At 38.9% G+C, this 20,584-nt stretch overlaps 2 protein-coding genes across 2 annotated transcripts; one reads left to right on the top strand and one right to left on the bottom strand.

The window, feature by feature from the left end:
- Window positions 1–299: 299 nt before the first annotated feature.
- gatb (glutamyl-tRNA(Gln) amidotransferase, subunit B) lies at window positions 300–12,592 on the bottom strand. Its single transcript, XM_060864181.1, has 13 exons — window positions 12,421–12,592; window positions 10,720–10,870; window positions 10,314–10,427; window positions 9,880–10,078; window positions 9,619–9,741; window positions 8,661–8,774; window positions 4,456–4,540; window positions 4,183–4,227; window positions 3,387–3,579; window positions 2,987–3,120; window positions 2,306–2,384; window positions 2,027–2,161; window positions 300–792 (listed from the first exon to the last, which is right to left on the bottom strand). The coding sequence occupies exons 1-13, from the start codon at window positions 12,573–12,575 to the stop codon at window positions 667–669; spliced, it is 1,653 nt and encodes a 550-aa protein (XP_060720164.1). The 5' UTR covers window positions 12,576–12,592; the 3' UTR covers window positions 300–666.
- A 212-nt stretch (window positions 12,593–12,804) lies between these two features.
- On the top strand, window positions 12,805–14,308 carry dctpp1 (dCTP pyrophosphatase 1). Its single transcript, XM_060891797.1, has one exon. The coding sequence runs from the start codon at window positions 12,910–12,912 to the stop codon at window positions 13,387–13,389; it is 480 nt and encodes a 159-aa protein (XP_060747780.1). The 5' UTR covers window positions 12,805–12,909; the 3' UTR covers window positions 13,390–14,308.
- The last annotated feature ends 6,276 nt before the right edge of the window (window positions 14,309–20,584 follow it).

Below are 20,584 nucleotides of genomic sequence, written 5' to 3' on the forward strand. Positions count from 1 at the left end.
TAGTAACAGGTTAAGCCCCACCCCCTCTCTAACAAACATTGCTGTATTTCCCTTGTTCAGATTTTGCTCTGGTCCTGAATCACTCTTAAGATAAGATTCATAGTTAGACATGTTTAAGCTGAATTAAGGAGCTCTCTGAGATCATTATTAGACTCTTTATGTATACAGACCCTGGTTTATAAAGTAAGCACAGAGAGGTCACGTGTGCACTTAGTTCACTTGTCAATCCCTTCATCGTGCGCATATCAGATGCACTGATTACTTAATTATGAGGCATTAAGAGGCAGTAAAGGCCAGGAGTTAATCACTGTCTATAATTGACAAAATAATAAAAAAAGACAAGCAAACAGGTGCTTCACTTTCTCTCCATTTAAATATCAATCTGCTCGTTATCACATGACCTCATTAAAGACTTTTATACAAATTAATAGATTTATTGTTGACAGATTCAATAGGAGCGTGAAATGAAACAGCTAAGAAGGTTTAGATAATTAGCACAAATGATAACATCAGGTTCATGTGTTTCTCTGCTCTGACCCACATGGTTCCACATGTCACTTCAGCTCTGAGGCTTTTATGAGGTTCTACAGTAGAAGAAGATGAACGTGTTCCAGGTTTGACTGTAGAACTCTGTTCTTGTTCGTATTGAGGAGCTCTGGGCTTTAATCATGATGTCATTTCTTCCAGGATGTTCCTGAGATGGACTGGATCGGCTCGACCGTTAGTTTCCTTCTGAACGGCACCCATCAGTTTATTCAGCACCTTCTTATTGCCCCCTCTGATCACCTGCACCTGCAGGGCAGAAACACCACCAGCACAGGTTTGAGTCTCAGGTATGTAATGATGATGATGATGATGATGGTGTGTGTAATTACAGTGAGTCTCAGGTGTGTAACGAGGACGATGATGGTGTGTGTAATTACAGTGAGTCTCAGGTGTGTAACAAAGATGATGATGGTGATGATGGTGTGTGTTATTACAGTGAGTCTCAGGTGTGTAACGAGGATGATGATGGTGCATGTTATTACAGTGAGTCTCAGGTGTGTAACGAGGATGATGGTCTGTGTTATTACAGTAAGTCTCAGGTGTGTAACGAGGATGATGGTGTGTGTTATTACAGTGAGTCTCAGGTGTGTAACAAGGATGATGGTGTGTGTTATTACAGTGAGTCTCAGGTGTGTAACGAGGATGATGGTCTGTGTTATTACAGTGAGTCTCAGGTGTGTAACAAGGATGATGGTGTGTGTTATTACAGTGAGTCTCAGGTGTGTAACGAGGATGATGGTCTGTGTTATTACAGTGAGTCTCAGGTGTGTAACGAGGATGATGGTGTGTGTTATTACAGTGAGTCTCAGGTGTGTAACGAGGATGATGGTGTGTGTTATTACAGTGAGTCTCAGGTGTGTAACGAGGATGATGATGGTGATGATGGTGTGTGTAATTACAGTGAGTCTCAGGTGTGTAACGAGGATGATGATGGTGTATGTTATTACAGTGAGTCTCAGGTGTGTAACGAGGATGATGGTGTGTGTAATTACAGTGAGTCTCAGGTGGGTAACGAGGATGATGATGATGGTGTGTGTTATTACAGTGAGCCTTGGGTGGTTAACGAGGATGATGGTGTGTGTAATTACAGTGAGTCTCAGGTGTGTAATGATGATGATGGTGTGTGTTATTACAGTGAGCCTTGGGTGGTTAACGAGGATGATGGTGTGTGTAATTACAGTGAGTCTCAGGTGGGTAACGAGGATGATGATGATGGTGTGTGTTATTACAGTGAGCCTTGGGTGGTTAATGAGGATGATGGTGTGTGTAATTACAGTGAGTCTCAGGTGTGTAATGCTGATGATGATGGTGTGTTATTACAGTGAGTCGTGGGAGTGTAATGATGATGATGATGATGGTGTGTGTTATTCCAGTGAGTCGTGAGTGTGTAACTATGACAACAGTGAGTCGTTGAGTCCTAACTGTGTATCAGAGCTCATGTTGTTCCAGGTGTGTTACTGTAAGCTCAGCTAAGCCTCACCAGTTCAGGATGAGCTCCCATCACTCTCTGGCAGATCTTTACCAGTTCTTCTCGATCACTGATGAGCCCTAAATCCAGTTCCCTCACCAGCTGCTCCACACACTTTTCTGGAGTCTTCCACATTTCCTGGAAAACCTGCAAAAAATGCAACAAGTCTAGGTTTAACACCACACAACACACTGCTACAGCACACACAGTAATTTCACAGCCAGACACAGGTGCCACTGTATAGTAAATAGTGTGAGGTGCTTTACAGCTTCATCTATAGCAAAGTCTCACCACTTTAGCAGCGGAGGACGAGATGAAACCGGATTCCAGAAGATTCAGCAGCTGTGCCAGAGCTTCGGGAGTCACGGGGCTGAGAGACGGAGGTGAGAGAGGTGAAGAACTAATGAACACACACTTAGATAATAAAATGTGGCACCACAGAGATGTTGTCGTGTGTGATACAGAGTTCATTATTCTATGAGGATTTCTCTCACAGATTTAAACTACTGTATTTCACCTCACTCAGTTTTTTATATATAAAATGAAAATATGAAAATGAAAATATAGGACTGACATCTTTGCTGTCGTTGTTAGTCGTTACTATGGTAACAAGGAAGTGAGGAAAAAGGAGCCTTAAGATTTTGACCCTCCCTCTCTCTCCCCCTCACTCTCTCTTTCTCTCTCTCTCACTCTCTCTCTCTCCCACACTCTCTCTTCTCCTCCCTCTCTCTCCCCCTCTCTCTCCCTCATGCTCCCTCTCACTCTTTCTCTCCCCCTCACTCTCCATCTCTCACTCCAGCCTCTCTCACTCCCCCGTCACTCCCCCCACTCTCACTCTTTCTCTCCCTCTCTCTCCCTCTCTCTCCCCCTCTCTCTTTCCCTCCCCTCTCTCTCTCTCTCCCCCCCCCTCCCCTCCCCTATATATATTTATATACATGTATATATGTGTGTCGACTTCCAGAGCTGGCTGACCTCTGAGTAACCTTCAGGTTTTGCAGGTTCAGGTTCCCCATCAGCTCCTTTATAACCCAGCCAATCAGCTTCCTAGGTTCCATTTTCGTCTTCTGGACAACACGCTCGAAAAACTCCATCAGTCCATCTTCGTTCTGGAAAAAAAATGTGTGCAGAGGATCACGGCACTTTACCCATGAGACACTGCTTTAAACAGCATACAATAATTAACAGAGACGTTCTGCTTGTTGATTTCTTAGAAATCGTGCCATTTTCTACTTTATTATTCTCTTTGAACCCGAATTTCAAAGGGTTCTTTTTGAAGTTACTGTCTGTCTGTCCATCTGTCTGTCCATCTGCCTGTCTATCTGCCTGTCTATCTGCCTGTCTATCTGCCTGTCTATCTGCCTGTCTATCTCACCACCAGAGTGAAGCTGTGCTCTGGAAGGATGCTGTACTCCTCCATTAGTCTCATCCTCTTCACTCCAGGAAGCTCAGGTAACTGGGCCTTTAATCTGTCAATCACCACCACATGGGCGGGGTCAAAGCCATCTGGCACTGATGCCACGCCCTCATAAACAAACAGAGGAGGAAGATTAGGCTCTGGCATGAACCTAGAAAGGTAAGAAAAGCGAAAGAAGGAGACAGAGAGAACATACAAAGTGTTAAATCACTAACTTCATCTTGTAAGGGGAAAATATTTCAATAAAATAAAAATTTATATACAAAATAATCGCTATAGTCCACATATAAACAAACAACAAATGTAATATATTTAAAAATGATGAAATATAAACGTATACAGATTAATAGTACGGTGCGAAAATTTATTTTGTTTATTGAATATATATTTTTAAGAAAGCAATTTTTTTTTTATTTGAAAAAAAAATCACATTTTATGTATTTTTTTTTCTTATTTTGATAAAAATAAACTTTAAATATAATTTAAATACTAAGCACGAATTTTTAACATCACATCAACTGCCAGACAGTTTGTTTTTCTGTAAAAGAATTATATAAAAAAATTGTGATTGTGACAAATTGTGATTGTGACCAAATTGTGACATATTTTATCAATATATAATATATTTTATATATTCACGTTGTCCAGCACAGATTTGGGATATGAGATTGTGTTTAAATAGTTTTCTGAGTTAGAATAGAGTTCTGCCTTTCACTGTAACTGACACACACACACACTCCTCTTTAATACTCACCTGTAGTCCTGCAGACCTTCTTTATCTCTCATTGGCACTGTTGTTCTGTGAAGGAAGAAGAGAAATTAAATTTAAATGTGTCATAACAGATAGCCTTGGAGACTTAACACCCTGTTAGCAGTTTATGAAACACCTTCACCATGTGTGTGTGTGTGTCTCTGTGTGTGTGTTAATCTTGGCGCATATTAAAATATAAGCATCTAAAGTCAACACTGAGATTTGATTTTTTTTATTACTGTTCATGGTACAGTAATTCAGATTTTCTTTCTTTACCCGGTTTTGCTGTCAAAAGCTCTCGTTTCGTTCAGAACCGTACCTCCACTCTCCAGAACCTCAATCTGCCTCTGAATCTCATAATCTAAACATGTGAAAAGAACAAATTAATTTATAACTAGATGTGTGTTAGGATTGTAATGAGTGTGTAGTTATAATGAGTGTGTGTTAGGATTGTAATGAGTGTGTAGTTATAATGGGTGTGTGTTAGGATTGTGATGAGTGTGTAGTTATAATGAGTGTGTTTTAGGATTGTAATGTGTGTGTAGTTATAATGAGTGTGTGTTAGGATTGTAATGAGTGTGTAGTTATAATGAGTGTGTGTTAGGATTGTAATGAGTGTGTAGTTATAATGAGTGTGTGTTAGGATTGTAATGAGTGTGTAGTTATAATGAGTGTGTGTTAGGATTGTAATGAGTGTGTAGTTATAATGAGTGTGTGTTAGGATTGTAATGTGTGTGTAGTTATATTGAGTGTGTAATTATAATGAGTGTGTAGTTATAATGAGTGTGTGTTAGGATTGTAATGAGTGTGTAGTTATAATGAGTGTGTGTTAGGATTGTAATGAGTGTGTAGTTATAATGGGTGTGTGTTAGGATTGTGATGAGTGTGTAGTTATAATGAGTGTGTAGTTATAATGAGTGTGTTTTAGGATTGTAATGTGTGTGTAGTTATAATGAGTGTGTGTTAGGATTGTAATGAGTGTGTAGTTATAATGAGTGTGTAGTTATAATGAGTGTGTGTTAGGATTGTAATGTGTGTGTAGTTATAATGAGTGTGTAATTATAATGAGTGTGTAGTTATAATGAGTGTGTGTTAGGATTGTAATGAGTGTGTAGTTATAATGAGTGTGTGTTAGGATTGTAATGAGTGTGTAGCTATAATGAGTGTGTGTTAGGATTGTAATGAGTGTGTAATTATAATGAGTGTGTAGTTATAATGAGTGTGTTTTAGGATTGTAATGAGTGTGTAGTTATAATGAGTGTGTGTTAGGATTGTAGTGTGTGTAGTTATAATGAGTGTGTGTTAGGATTATAATGAGTGTGTATAGTTATAATGAGTGTGTGTTAGGATTGTAATGAGTGTGTAGTTATAATGAGTGTGTAGTTATAATGAGTGTGCAGTTATAATGAGTGTGTGTTAGGATTGTAATGAGTGTGTAGTTATAATGAGTGTGTGTTAGGATTGTAATGAGTGTGTAGTTAAAACTCTTGTTGCTTGTGTACAAATTGACCTGAAGTGCCACTGAAATATATTTCTAATCAAGATTTTTTTTACAAGAAATGGCTCATTTTAATCCCAACAGTTTTTGTAATAATGTTTCAGTGCAAAACAAAACTGTCAAAAAGTATTCTAATATTCACAGCTTGGTAAAGCCCATTGAGTCAATTTTTGCAAAGACATAAGTGTTGTCGCCTTGTCATATGAGCTTCACCTGTGACTAATAATGGATCAATTAGGTCTCAGGTGTGTATAAAAAGAACCCCAGTACACTAGACCTTCACATCAACTGCAACTAGACCTCTGCAAACATGCCTAAGATTCACCCTGAGACTAAAGTTTTGATTATCAAGAGGCTGAAGACCAGATCCACTGCTGATGTGGCAGACACCTTCAATGTGTCTCAGCGTCAAGTACAGAGGATAAAAAAACAAAGATTTGAAGAGACTGGAGACGTTTTGGACAAGCCCAGGTCAGGCAGACCCCGCAAGACAACTGCTCGAGAGGACCGTTTGTTGGCTCAAAAATCCAAGGCCAGCCCATTTTCCACTGCAGCAGAGCTCCACAAGACCTGGTCACCTGAAGTCCCTGTGTCAACCAGAACAGTTTGTCGGATTCTGTCTCGAAATGGCCTCCATGGTCGAATCAGTGCCCAGAAGCCAACACTAAACAAAAGACAATTGAAAAACCGTGTGGCATTTGCCAAGGCCCACAGCCTGCTAAATGGATGTACACTGGAAAAGTGGCAGAAGGTGGATTTTTCAGATAAATCTTCTGTTGAATTACACCACAGTCGCCGCAAATATTGCAGGAGACCTATTGGAGCCCGCATGGATCCGGGATTCACCCAGAAAACAGTGAAGTTTGGTGGCGGAAAAATCATGGTCTGGGGTTACATCCAGTATGGGGGTGTGCGAGAGATCTGCAGGGTGGAAGGCAAAATCCATAGTCTAAAATACCAAGAAATCTTAGCTACCTCTTATATTCCCAACCATAAAAGAGGCCAAATTCTGCAGCAGGATGGTGCTCCATCGCATACTTCTCTCTCCACATCAAAGTTCCTCAAGGCGAAGAAGATCAAGATGCTCCAGGATTGGCCAGCCCAGTCACCAGACATGAACATCATTGAGCATATGTGGGGTAGGATGAAAGAGGAAGCATGGAAGACGAAAACAAAGAATATTGATGAACTCTGGGAGGCATGCAAGACTGCTTTCTTTGCTATTCCTGATGACTTCATCAATAAATTGTATGAATCCTTGCCAAACCGCATGGATGCAGTCCTTCAAGCTCATGGAAGTCATACAAGATATTAAATTTGGATCTCACAGCACCACTACTTAATTTGCTGACATATTTTTGTATTTGCAGTAAATTTGTTCAATTTCTGTATAGGCGGCAAAACTTTTGTCTTGCCAAAATTTGACCTTTCTGTCTTGATTAAATGATAAATCTTTTTTCAGTAAAACTAATTTATTTCAGTGCATTAAACATCATTTGGGAGGGTTTTAGCTTTTCATATGAGCTATTTCTAACAACAATTGATGAATTAAAAGTCAGGTTAATAGAAGGTGTTTCTACAAAATAGATAAGCGACGAAACTTTTGTCAGGGACTGTAATGAGTGTGTGTTAGGATTGTAATGAGTGTGTAGATATAATGAGTGTGTAGTTATAATGAGTGTGTGTTAGGATTGTAATGAGTGTGTAGATATAATGAGTGTGTAGTTATAATGAGTGTGTTTTAGGATTGTAATGAGTGTGTAGTTATAATGAGTGTGTAATTATAATGAGTGTGTAGTTATAATGAGTGTGTGTTAGGATTGTAATGAGTGTGTAGTTATAATGAGTGTGTAGTTATAATGAGTGTGTAGTTAGGATTGTAATGAGTGTAGTTATAATGAGTGTGTAGTTATAATGAGTGTGTTTTAGGATTGTAATGAGTGTGTAGTTATAATGAGTGTGTAGTTATAATGAGTGTGTTAGGATTGTAATGAGTGTGTAGTTATAATGAGTGTGTGTTAGAATTGTAATGAGTGTGTAGATATAATGAGTGTGTAGTTATAATGAGTGTGTGTTAGGATTGTAATGAGTGTGTAGTTATAATGAGTGTGTTTTAGGATTATAATGAGTGTGTAGTTATAATAAGTGTGCAATTATAATGAGTGTGTAGTTATAATGAGTGTGTGTTAGGATTGTAATGAGTGTGTAGTTATAATGAGTGTGTAGTTATAATGAGTGTGTAGTTAGGATTGTAATGAGTGTAGTTATAATGAGTGTGTAGTTATAATGAGTGTGTTTTAGGATTGTAATGAGTGTGTAGTTATAATGAGTGTGTAGTTATAATGAGTGTGTGTTAGGATTGTAATGAGTGTGTAGTTATAATGAGTGTGTAGTTATAATGAGTGTGTAGTTATAATGAGTGTGTGTTAGGATTGTAATGAGTGTAGTTATAATGAGTGTGTAGTTATAATGAGTGTGTTTTAGGATTGTAATGAGTGTGTAGTTATAATGAGTGTGTAGTTATAATGAGTGTGTAAGTTATAATGAGTGAGTAATTATAAGGAGTGTGTAGTTATAATAAGTGTGCAATTATAATGAGTGTGTAGTTATAATGAGTGTGTAGTTATAATGAGTGTGTAAGTTATAATGAGTGAGTAAGTTAGCATGAACACAGACAAGTGAAGCTACTGATTATAATTTTAATTTTTGAACATTTCATCATAGAACTTCTGAGAGAAAGTTTCACTCTTTAATCTGAAACAGACTGGAGACCTAAAGTTATAAAAATTCAAAACAAGCTCACAAAATACATAAAGTGCTACAGGGTGTGTGTGCGTGTCTGTGTGTGTGTCTTATCTGGAGCTCACACTTGAGTCTTTACACACACATAGCAATTTTAGGACCTTCAGCTGTGTGTATGGGTGCGTGTGTGGTTGTATATTAGTAAAGTATAAACACACATAACATGGATGTAGTATCTTACCGATCGCCCTGGCAACAAACCGAGCACTGTTGATGTTCTTCACTTCAGTGCGAATGCCAAGCGGCTCTCCGGGATGATGGACAGATACGTTAGCGTCCACTCGCAGCTGTCCCTCTGCATGGAGACCCAAAGAGACAGAAAGAGAGATGAAAGCTGTGTTAAACATAAGTGTGAGTGCGTCGCTACAGAGCCACCACCCGGACTGTGTGATTTTATACGTTATACCAGAGTAAACGTGAGTAATAAGCCCCACCCCCTAATTAAAGGTCACACCTGTGTGATGTAAATGTTACACACTTTAAGTGGACTAATCAGACGCAGCATTTAAACACAGCGAGTTAATTTATCAGGTTCAGCATGAACCAGAGTGACAGGAAACAGTATTAAATTATGCTAATTATTTTTTTTTGGCTCGTGATGAAAGGTCAGAAGACGAGACGAGAAGCTCTGAAGCGTGACGACTTTGCGTTTTCGTACACAGCCGAACGAGGGAGAAAACTCATTTGAAACTTTTCCTTCAGCGCAGCCAGCATGATTACTCAGGGTTTTTGCATAAATCTAAATATTAAGGAATCCATTTGCATAAAATCAGGTGAATTAAGGAGGGAAGCCCAAAAAACCTCGCCAGTGCAGTGATGGAAACAAAATGAAGCGAAGGCAAACGAACAGTTTGCTCGAGGGGCTTTTTGATTAGAGTGAAACAAGGAAAATGTTTCATTACGACGGGAGAATCTAATTATTTTCTCTCATTCAAATTAGAATGTGAATAAATGTGATTGAACCTGAAGCCCAGCGCAATTAGATACGAGACTGATTAGAAAAAAAACGTTAATGAAATTAGGAAAGTAGATTTATCATGTTACTGTGTCAGGTACTGTTTCTGTGCTGAGCTTTAACAATTTTTTAGAACATCAAGTAAGACGTAACGTGTGTGTGTTTGTGTGTGTGTTTTACAGACCAGCCATGTTTCCTTGGCATGTTCCGAGTGTCTGTAAGATGAGCTGAAGCTCTCGTACTGCAGCTGCAGCTTCTTCACCACAACGCATATCAGGCTCCATCACCACCTCCATCAGACCCACACCTACAGAGAGACAGAGACAGAGAGAGAGAGAGAGAGAGAGAGAGAGAGAGAGAGAGAGAGAGAGAGAGAGAGAGAGAGAGAGAGAGAGAGATTATGCTTCATGCAGCAGTGATGTAAGTGATGATGTAAGCATCATACCAGCACGGTTCAGGTCAATGAGTGTTTGGCTCCTCTGGTCGTCATGGAGACTTTTGCCGCTGTCCTGCTCCAGCTGGATCTGTCTCACTCTCACACTCTTCATCATCACCTCACTTCTCTTCTTCCCACCTAAATAACTGTAGCTTAGAGATCCGTTCACCGCAATGGGCACTCGCTGCTGAGTGATCTGATAACCTGCCTAAGCGTGTCACACACACACACACACACACACACACACACTTCAGACTAATGTCACCTGTGAACTTGTTAATTTCTGTAAAAATGACTGATGTGAGTGTAGGCAAGATGAGTGGATGGAAGATGGATGGAGGGAAGGAAAAATGGAGGGAAAGCTAGCAGAATAACAGTAAAGGCCATCACTATGGCAACAGAGCTGATTAAGCCACAACAAGCCAGAGTCTAAACGCACTCACCGGAAGATCGGCGTAAAAGTAGTGCTTTCTGTCGAAAAGAGACTTTGTGTTGATTTTGCATTTGAGGGCAAGACCGGTCATTACAGCTGCCTCTACACACCTCCTGTTCAGAACCTGATCAAACACACACACACACAGACACATACACGTAACCCCTCTTTATCTAATTATAGCAGCAGACAGAACTAATGAAAGGGACAATAACAGCAACATTAGATTAAACCAAAGTAATTATCTTAGCTTTACATAATCACCACCTAGATATGTCTAACATGCATCTCATTACATATTCATGAGCTCACTCACTAACTACATGTCTAACATGCATATCTCATTACATATTTATGAGCTCACTCACTAACTACATGTCTAACATGCATATCTAATTACATATTCCTGATCTCACTGGAAGCGTTCCTGGAAGCGAGGCATCGAAGAAGGACACATGTGAATTGGGTGGAGCTGAGAATCCAACACGTGAGCTCGAGAACAGCTTTGATGTTGTCTGAATCTGCGCGTGGACCTCCAAGGCAACCACACCCACCATCTGAGGAGTGCTTTTAACATCCAAGATGTGCAATCAAATATCAGAATACAATGATTTGTTAACAGTAAATGTTCAATGTCAATGGTAAAAAAATTTGACCTCACATTTAAAAGCATTTACTAATCTAGAAAATCCTGAACTTTGCTACACAGAGCATAACTTTCGGTAGGTTTTAAGGTTATGAGAAGGTTTTAAACAAAATGTACTAGGTACTATCATTCCCAGGTTCTTATTTATCACCGTGTCTAGATTAACAAAAAACAGAGATCTGAACACACTATTTCATCACAGTTCAGTAGTGAGGACTTCATCAGATTCTTCACTGATAAAATCGAAAGTATCAGGAACAAAATAGTTTATGTTCAACATATGAGAGCACCTTGTGAGTGTGCAGCCAGTCTCACCTAAATTGTAGGTGCACCCAGTGTAACCAGTCTCACCTAAAGCTCTACACTCACAACTACAGTGCTTTACAAGTACAGGACAGGTAAAGTTAAATAAGCTTATTACTACAGCTACATCAACAACTTGTTCACTAGATCCCATTCCAACTACATTACTGATGAAGTGTTACATAAAGCTGGTGAGCCTCTTCTAAATATTATTAACTCCCGGCTATCTTTAGGTTGCGTCCCTAAATCTTTCAAGTTGGCAGTTATTAGGGCGCTCATTAAGAAACAGAATTTAGATCCTAACAAACTATTAAATTACCTTTTGTTTATGTCTAAAATACTAGAAAAGGTTGCGTCTGTTCAACTGAGCTCAATATGTTTGAAGAGTTTCAGTCAGGTTTCAGGTCCCATCATAGCACAGAAACTGCACTTGTTAAAGTTACAAATGACTTGTTCTTAGCTTCGGACCAAGACTGTATGTCCATATTAGTTCTACTTGACCTTAGTGCTGCATTCGACACTACAGATCACAACATTCTCCTAAATCACTTACAAAATTACAGATATTTCTGTTGTTATGTTTGTGTTTTAAATTTGCAAACGTGTGTTAGATCCCATTCTGACTAAATTACTGAAAGAAGTGTTACATAAAGCTGGTGAGCCTCTTCTTAATGTTATTAACCCCTCGCTATCTTTAGATCACGTCCCTAAATCCTTCAAGTTGGAAGTTTTTTTTTTTTTTAATTTACATCCTAATAAACTAGAAAATCACAGACCTGTTTCACACCTTACGATTATGTCTAAAATACTAGAAAATGTTGTGTCTCTTCAATTGAGCTCCTTCTTACAGGACAACAATATCTTTAAAGAGTTTCAGTCAGGTTTCAGACCTCGTCATAGCACAGAAACTGCACTGTCTTATAGAAAAACTTTATTTATTACTGGGTTTAGTCCTTTATACACATCCCTAGGAATGATCTGTGCTTATAAAAACAATAAGGTCTATGAATAGAACCGTGTGATTTGCCTCGTAAGTGTTTATAAAGAAGTCTGGAATTGTTTCTGTATAAACTGGACTTGCAAATGTCATCATCATCATCATCATCATCATCATCAAACAAACCTAACTACTGTTAGCTACTATGCTAACTGTGCTAATAACTCTCACCTTTTACTCTGTAATTTGGGATGAAGTTGAGATTTAGACCTAGACGTCCACATCCTTCTAATAAATACACCACTGCACTGATGTACATTATACATCCTTTTAAATTGAACAAATTTGTGCAGCACAGCGTTGTTTCCCCAACAGGACGCCGCCATGTTTGTGTTGTGAGACCTGGTGATGTGGGAAATGTAGTTTTTATTAAAAACAAAAAACTACACTATCATCCAGATAAACGTCAACATAAAGACAAATATATTTCTTTTACATATTTTTTGGTGTATTGTTTAGGAATTAAACACGCAAAAAAATATATATGCAAAAATAAAAATAATAATAAAAATACAACCATGTTCCGGCGCTTGATGTGTCGTCATTTCCGTTTGGTGTAGCCGTGGCGGGAGATTCACACGTGTGCCTGTTTATGTTTTTAGATTTCGCACGTTTTAGTTTGTTTTAGTGATATTAGCGATAATAGTAATAACAAGGACGATGGAAAGTAAACAAAACGGTTCTGTTCCTGCGAGTGAGACTGAAAACAAGACAAACAGCTTGGTCCATGTGCAGAAACACGTGCATGAGGAAGCAGAGGAGAGCTTCAGCTTCACCCCTCAGCCCAGTCTGGAGGACATACGCAGGATGCAGGCCGAGTTCACAGACGAAAGAGACTGGAATAAGTTCCACCAGCCTCGTAACCTGCTGCTCGCCCTTGTTGGGGAGGTAGGAGAGGTGTCTGAGCTGTTCCAGTGGCGTGGAGAGGTGAAGGAAGGGTTACCTGGGTGGACTGAGGCTGAGAGAGAGAACTTGGCTCAGGAGCTCAGCGACGTGCTTATTTACCTAGTGGAGCTGGCTGAGAAGTGTCGTGTGGACCTGCCACAAGCCGTACTGCGTAAGATGGCCCTCAACAGGCTCAAATACCCGGCCAGTAAAGTACACGGGTCTGCCAAGAAGTACACAGAGTATCAGGACTAAATACATAGTACGCAGGATCCAAGTCCTGGTCATAAACACGTCACTTCAGAAAGATGACCAGGATGTGTTTGTTTAAGGGGTAAAAGTACAACAGCCTGAGCAATTGTTTGAGTGGATTGCTCTCTCTCTAATTTTATTATTCAGCACACAGGACCAGTACTGAACCGTACTAACATCCATCTCTAAACCCAGGACCAGTACTGAACCGTCCTAACGTCCATCTCTAAACCCAGGACCAGTACTGAACCGTCCTAACGTCCATCTCTAAGCCCAGGACCAGTACCGAACCGTCCTAACGTCCATTTCTAAACACAGGACCAGTACTGAACCGTCCTAACGTCCATCTCTAAACCCAGGAAAAGTACTGAAACTTTGTAACGTCCATCTCTAAACCCAGGACCAGTACTGAATCGTCCTAATGTCCATCTCTAAACCCAGGACCAGTACTGAACCTTGCTAACATCCATCTCTAAACCCAGGACCAGTACTGAAACTTCCTAACGTCCTAACATCCATCTCTAAATCCAGGAAAAGTACTGAAACTTTTTACTGTCGATCTCTAAACCCAGGACCAGTACTGAACCTTTTTAATGTCCATCTCTACAATCAACATTGTCGATGATCGGATTGATGACCTCACCCTAGACACTATTAGATCGGATTGAAAATTATTAGTTAGATTTGGATTAATTGCTCAAATAGTTCATGTTTTAATCTGTTTCAAAAGTGATTTTGGTGTGTAAGCCCAGACTCTTGGTTAATCAGTCATGCTGTTATTGTTAATCTTTAATGTTCTTATTTTTATTTACATTTTATTCTGGAAACAGACTGTGTGGGATTTTATTACAACCAAAAACTGCTGTGTAAATTGGCTCAGACACAAAGGTCCTTTAGAGTAAATGCAGTGTGTTTCACTCGACTCCCTGTCATGTTTTTGAGCTGATTTTTTCTTCATGATCACTATCTCGCTTGTTTCTCGGGTTTAGATTAAAGCACAACGAGGCTGATGCCTGAAACCTGCTTCTCAAGTGACGCTTTAACCATCACCTTCATCTATAGCAGTTAGATTCGGACCTCCTCAGGGAGAGATTTCAAAGTGATTAATTTTTGAGGAGGTGAAAGATAGAGATTCATATTCACTGAGTTTGACATTGCCATGTCAAAGGTATTTGCTTTTTTTGGTTTGAAAATGTCTAACGCTTTTAATCTGAATGTTTGACAATATCAGATGTCACCTAGAGAGACAGGAGTGTGTGTGTGTGTGTGTGTGTGTGTGTGTGTGTGTGTGTGTGTGTGTGTGTGTGTGTGTGGGCACTGAATCAAATCTTTTGTGAAAAATGTTTGATACAAGGCCACGGAGTGGGAGCTCTCAATCTGTTGCTGCTACACAAACACACACACTCCATCTATTGAAGAGTGATGTTGCTATGTAGCACTGTTGCTATGGAAGATGTTTCTCTCTACACTACACTGAAATGAGATCAAACCCGCCATTAGGGGGCGCATTGTCACAACACACATGACAAGTGTGTGATCAGCCTGATATGAGCGAGGGAGAATCGTACTGTGTAGTGAACAGGGTGTGTGGTTTAGGGCACATCCACAAGGGAATAATGACACTTATATTTATAACCAGTCAGTCTGTTCCCTAGATTAGTGCACTACGTAATGCATTTCACTTTCCAGTGTAGGGAGTGGGGACATTTAGGATGGGAAATATTTCTTTTCCTAGAGTCCAGCTGTTTACGAGGATTACAAAATGGATCAAGAAATATGTAAATATATAAATTAGACGACGATATGCAAGCTAGCCTCTTAAAGGCACTGCTATGGTAATTAGAGCGAGAGAGGTCTAGTTTCCAAACAGATAAAATGACAAATCATTTAAAAATTATTTCAAATTTAGTAAACTGAACAAATGAAATCATGAACGACAAAAAAGCCTACAAATGCACATGAAGTGTTGTAAGAAGTTTATGAAAAAAATGCATATTAAAATGAGTGTTTTGCATATACACACAATATTTAAACAATTAAATGTAGATTTTCTATGTACACACTGCCTAGTACATCAATATGATGGTTAATATACTGTAATAATCACCTGTTAAAAAAATTGACACACTAAATAATTAATATTCACGATTTAATATACAGAGATTTACAAAATTAGTGTTTTGAGTATTTTATATATTTTTCCATTTAATTTACGTGTTTATTATTTTGAAACATTGTGCTATTGTAAATTTTACATCTCCATCGTTCTCTAACCTGCTTGTTATATTCGTTGCAGATTGTAGAGTTGACATCACAGATCTATAAGCTCGTTTGTAACATAACAGTGTGTGTGTGCGTGTGTGTGTTAGGAAGCGTAGCACCTGCCAGAATTGCAGTTTGATTAAATAAAAGCCTGCCACTAAATCATAGCAAAGCACAGCAGTGTGTACATCAGAAATGATGTGGTTGCCCTCTTAAATAAAACCCAGCGTTTGTTTGTGTTTGTGTAGCTCATAGCTGTTTGTAGAATCATAGCTGTCTGCTTGCTAGTTATTTATTGCTGAAGCTAGGTGTGGAGTCAGACCAAGGTCTTTAAAGAAACAGCACAGCTGACTAGAAAACGTTCTTCGTTCTTCTTTCAGACGTTCTTCTTTCTCCAGATGTACTCGAACATGATGTCCCTTGTACATCTACAACTGTTCTAGCACTCAGTTTAGCATTAGCTAAATTAGCATGTGCATTACAGTCACCTCAGAATAGTCTCAATCTCCATCAGAGTCTATTAACATGTATTAATCACCAGGACCTCGAATAACTTCATTCCTGATAGCTAACAGTTCAGTTAGAAGTTAAATATCATGCTAAATGTCATTAGAGTGTAATTTTAGTCAAACCAAGCATTTTTAAGTCACTTTCTATCACATCTGAGGTAAATCTTGACATTCCTGATGGTTCTGTATCATTTTCAGGTCATCATACTCCCTGTAAGAGACTAAAATGCTAGCCTCTATTTATGCTAGCTTGCTAATTTGTGAATATTTGTTTGTTTGTGTGTGTGTGTGTGTGTGTGTGTGTGTGTGTTAATTCCTATATTGAAAGCACGTGAACCTGTTGAAAGTGTGTCCAAAATGGATGCTAGCACAGTTTTTTTAGAACAGGCTACACTAGCTTTACTAGCTACATTAGTTGTCCTTTTTAGAGTCGCCGTATTATGTGTGAGTGTCAGAAACCACATAAACCTGACGTTTGAGGTATTAACAACTGATTGTGACTTAGAAATGCAGTTTGTGTGACGTGTGATGTTTAAACTGTACCTTTTAGCAATGTTAGCTTTGCTCAGGAACCATATTTTCCACACAACGCCTGTAAACCTGTGGCTAATGAACAGATTCTCATTGTTTTGAGTGGGTTTGTGGAACATTATGAATGAAATGCTGTCTCTTTTTATCTTCTCCTCACTCTGTTCTCTCTCTCTCTCCCTCCCTCCCTCTCTCTCTCTCTCCCTCCATATCTCTCTCTCTCTCTCTCTCTCTCTCTCTCTCTTTCTCCGTGTGACAGATGATCATTTATCCAGCACAGAAGTTTAGCAGCTTCTCCATCACATGCTAACTGCCTCTCAGTGTTTCCATGAGTCAGCACACACACAAACACACACACACAGAGAACATCACTTTCTTTTAATAAATGTGTAGGTTCTATTTGAGCCTAAAATAATAACGGCTGCCCTGTGATGGGTTGGCACTCCGTCCAGGGTGTATCCTGCCTTGATGCCCGATGACGCCTGAGAAAGGCACAGGCTCCCCGTGACCCGAGGTAGTTCGGATAAGCGGTAGAAGATGAATGAATGAATGAATGAATAATAACGGCTTCCTAGAAAAAGTAAGCAAAGTTAACAGGTAGCTCTGCGGTCTATTGGCTTTTATAGGCTCTCCATGTGTTGCTGGTTCTCCAGTGTTCTCCCACCTCACAAAAACATTCCAGAAGTTTGTTGATGCTAAAGTGCCAAGAGGTGTGCGAATGAAGTGTGGAATCAGAGTTTCACACAGTTTAGCATAGCATGTTCCTGAATCATTGTACAGTCACCTAAAAAAATCAGTTTCTATTTATACAAGTCTTATTTGATCTTAAAAATCCATCTGTGAAAAATACACACAACAAATTGAAACTAAAGTCTATTCTAAGTTGAAATTCCTAGGAGCTGTAATGGAAGCGCAGTTAGCGCCCAATGCTAATTGTAATTTCGGTGTAATTTGAGTCGAACTGAAGGTTTTGTTTGTCATTGTGTGCTCAGTGTGCTGTGGTGAATCCATGTTGTATTCCGGTCCCACACCCAGCGTTCCCAGGACAGGCTGCGGATCCACCTCCATCTTCAGCCTGACCGGGATGAAGATAAATGATGATGAATGTGGTAGCAGAAGATAGAGACAGTGTGTTAGGAATAAATGATGACTTAGTGAGCAATCTCTCCATGGGTTATATCCTAAATCACATACTCTGGTGAAAGAGTTACGTATAGTGTATAATTAGTTGTTATTATTGTTAGCAATTAGTGCGGTTTAGGACACAGACACTTCCAGACATCCAGCTGGTGTCATAACCAAGATATCTTGTTATGGATGATAAACGCTGGCTCGCTTGCTAAATAGTACAGACTACAGATGTCAGAATATTTTGACCTACATTATTTGATTTATTAAAAGCTAACCTTCTTGGTCAGTTCATATTGTTTTATAATACGAGGATGCTACATGCATATGATGCTACAATCTTGCTATGTATTCTGAACTAAAGTATGTGAGTGTTGGACTATTTAGACTTTGTGGTGTGGATAAAAAAATGAAAGGGGAAAATAAATATAATAAATGACGTAGCATGTGTGTGTTTCAGCCTCTCTGTGACTGTGGTGCATTATAATGACGTTATCCTGTTGCAATTCTGCCTTTCACAGAACCTCAGTTTTTTATTTCTTCTTTATTTATCTCCCTCAAGCCTGTTTATTTGTTTATCTCTGTAAAACAAATTGATTGAGTGTTGAGTGCATGAAGTGTCCAACATTCCACGCTGGATTTTTTTTTAGTTGAAAATGTTCATCATCCTTCTACTCGAAGAAAAAACCTCATCTTCTCCTTCTACTTCTTTTTCTTGGAATTTTTGTATGTAACATGCTAACTGAACGCATCCCAACGGCCCAAATGTGTCTCATATCTCCATATGCTACAGAAAACTAACACGAGCACACACACAATCTCTATTATCTAGTACACTCTGTATTGTCACACAGTGCGTTGTTACACGGAGCATATTAACATTTCTTTGCACTCCTTCATTATCAGACTCTGGTATGTGAATGAACATATCGCTGATGGTGATTTTTAGGGAATCTGAAGCATCAAAGGACTCTGAAGGAGTGTGAAATGTCTGAATATTATCAACGCTTGTGTGTTATCACTGTCCCTTGTGTGTCAGCCTCGGGCTGGAACAGTTGGTGTTGGCGTATGCTATCTCCTTACAGTCTTTTCATCTGTTTATCACCCAGCGAATAAAACTAGATCTTTTTGTACTTCCAGAATAATCTTCACTCTATGGTAATACATACAATCTGTTCAGACTTCACTGTTTATTAAATGCTAATATTCTCAGACCATGCTGATTGCCTAACATTTGGACTGTTTAAGGCAGAGGATGTGTAATGCCTAGCTAGATAGCTTGCGACCTTTAAATTTTGGACCATCAAGTTTGTAGTGTGGAAAAAAAAGACAGAGATTTGGGAATTAATAATCAGTTACTGTGACACTTTAGTGGTCTTTAGTACATTTCTTTTATTTATTTGTTTATTTTTTCCATCCTGGGGATTCTTTTTAAAGGGTGAGATTTGTTGCTTAGCTGTTTGTTAACCTCTAGAATTTTAGCTAGTCATTTCAGGTTATTATTGCACTATTGCACTAGCATTTGGGTTAAGTGGCTGTCCTTTGTGATTAGTTGTTAGCTCTTTAGTTAAACGCTAACATTTGCTTCTTGCTTGATAACAGTCTTATTAATCACTAGCATTTGGGTTAGCCATTATTATGAAGGCTAATTAATAGTGTTTGGGTTAAATCTCTAGCTTTAGCTAACAACAATTTGTTGTTAAATTTGATCCAGTATATAAAATTTCACTATAAATGAGGTTAGGTTAATATTATCATGGATTGTTAATGTTTTACTTTTTCATTTTAATGATCCAGATCATTTAACTGCAGGAATCATTTTCATGTACAATTTAAGAAGGTACTTAATTAAGGAATATAAAAGCCAGAGGGTTCTTGCCATCATAAGAAAATAAGCAACGATTATCAAATTAATGATTATCACAAAAAGTTGATTCTTTTGACAGTCACATCGTGATTTTTATTCATTTAATTCTACGTACGGTAAATGTGGTGAAAGATCCACAAAAAGGAACAAGTTCCTGTAATCACTTACATCCTAGCAGCTGTAACCAATCATCGAAGTTAATTTAAGTTAATAAGACAAATATATATATATATATCAGTGATTATACTTTATCCTTTGTTAAAATACCCGAACATTGTTTTTGTTTATTATTTTATTTGATTATTTAGAACGTTGTAATTTCAAATCGCTGTGAATAAGCAGTTTCTATAGAAACAATAAGTAAATAGTGCACAACAATAACAACAACAACAAACTCATTCCATTCTGCCTTTGTGTGTAATGATGGTTTATTGTGGAGCCGGAGGTTAATTCCAGCTCTGAATTGAGCTCATGTGTTCTGTGTTATTGTCCTCGATGCTCACAGTGAATCACACTACGCTATTTTGACAGGCGGCTGCTGACGGGGGAAAACACACAGGTGTGAAATGAGCAGAACCCAATCTCACAGACAGATTGAAGTCCAGCATGAAGAGCTCTTCAGATGGAGAGTGATGAAGATGTGCAGGTGAAACTTGGAATAGGATATGATCCCATCTATGGGGAGCTGTAGATTGTACAAAGATTTCAAAAGACTGACGAGGTGCACATACTGGTTTATCGTTTATATACCTCACATTTGCATATCTGACCTTATAGATCAGGGTTTGCTTGTAACTTCACGCGCCACATGGAGACCAGGCACCCTGGTTAGAAACGTCATATGACTGAAGTTCACAGACTACTTCACAGATGTCATAACGAATGGGCGTAAAGCCACACAGCG

This window comes from Tachysurus vachellii, chromosome 2, assembly GCF_030014155.1.
Source record: "Tachysurus vachellii isolate PV-2020 chromosome 2, HZAU_Pvac_v1, whole genome shotgun sequence".
NCBI lineage: Eukaryota > Metazoa > Chordata > Actinopteri > Siluriformes > Bagridae > Tachysurus > Tachysurus vachellii.

Coding starts and splice junctions, on each gene's coding strand:
- gatb (XM_060864181.1), bottom strand. CDS start 12,575: ATGGCGGCGTCCTGTTGGGGAAACAACGCTGTGCTGCACAAATTTGTT. Junction 4,541..8,660: donor GTTTGTTGCCAGGGCGATCG/GTAAGATACTAC, acceptor TCACATGTTTAG/ATTATGAGATTCAGAGGCAG. Junction 2,162..2,305: donor CGTCCTCCGCTGCTAAAGTG/GTGAGACTTTGC, acceptor CATTTTTTGCAG/GTTTTCCAGGAAATGTGGAA.
- dctpp1 (XM_060891797.1), top strand. CDS start 12,910: ATGGAAAGTAAACAAAACGGTTCTGTTCCTGCGAGTGAGACTGAAAAC.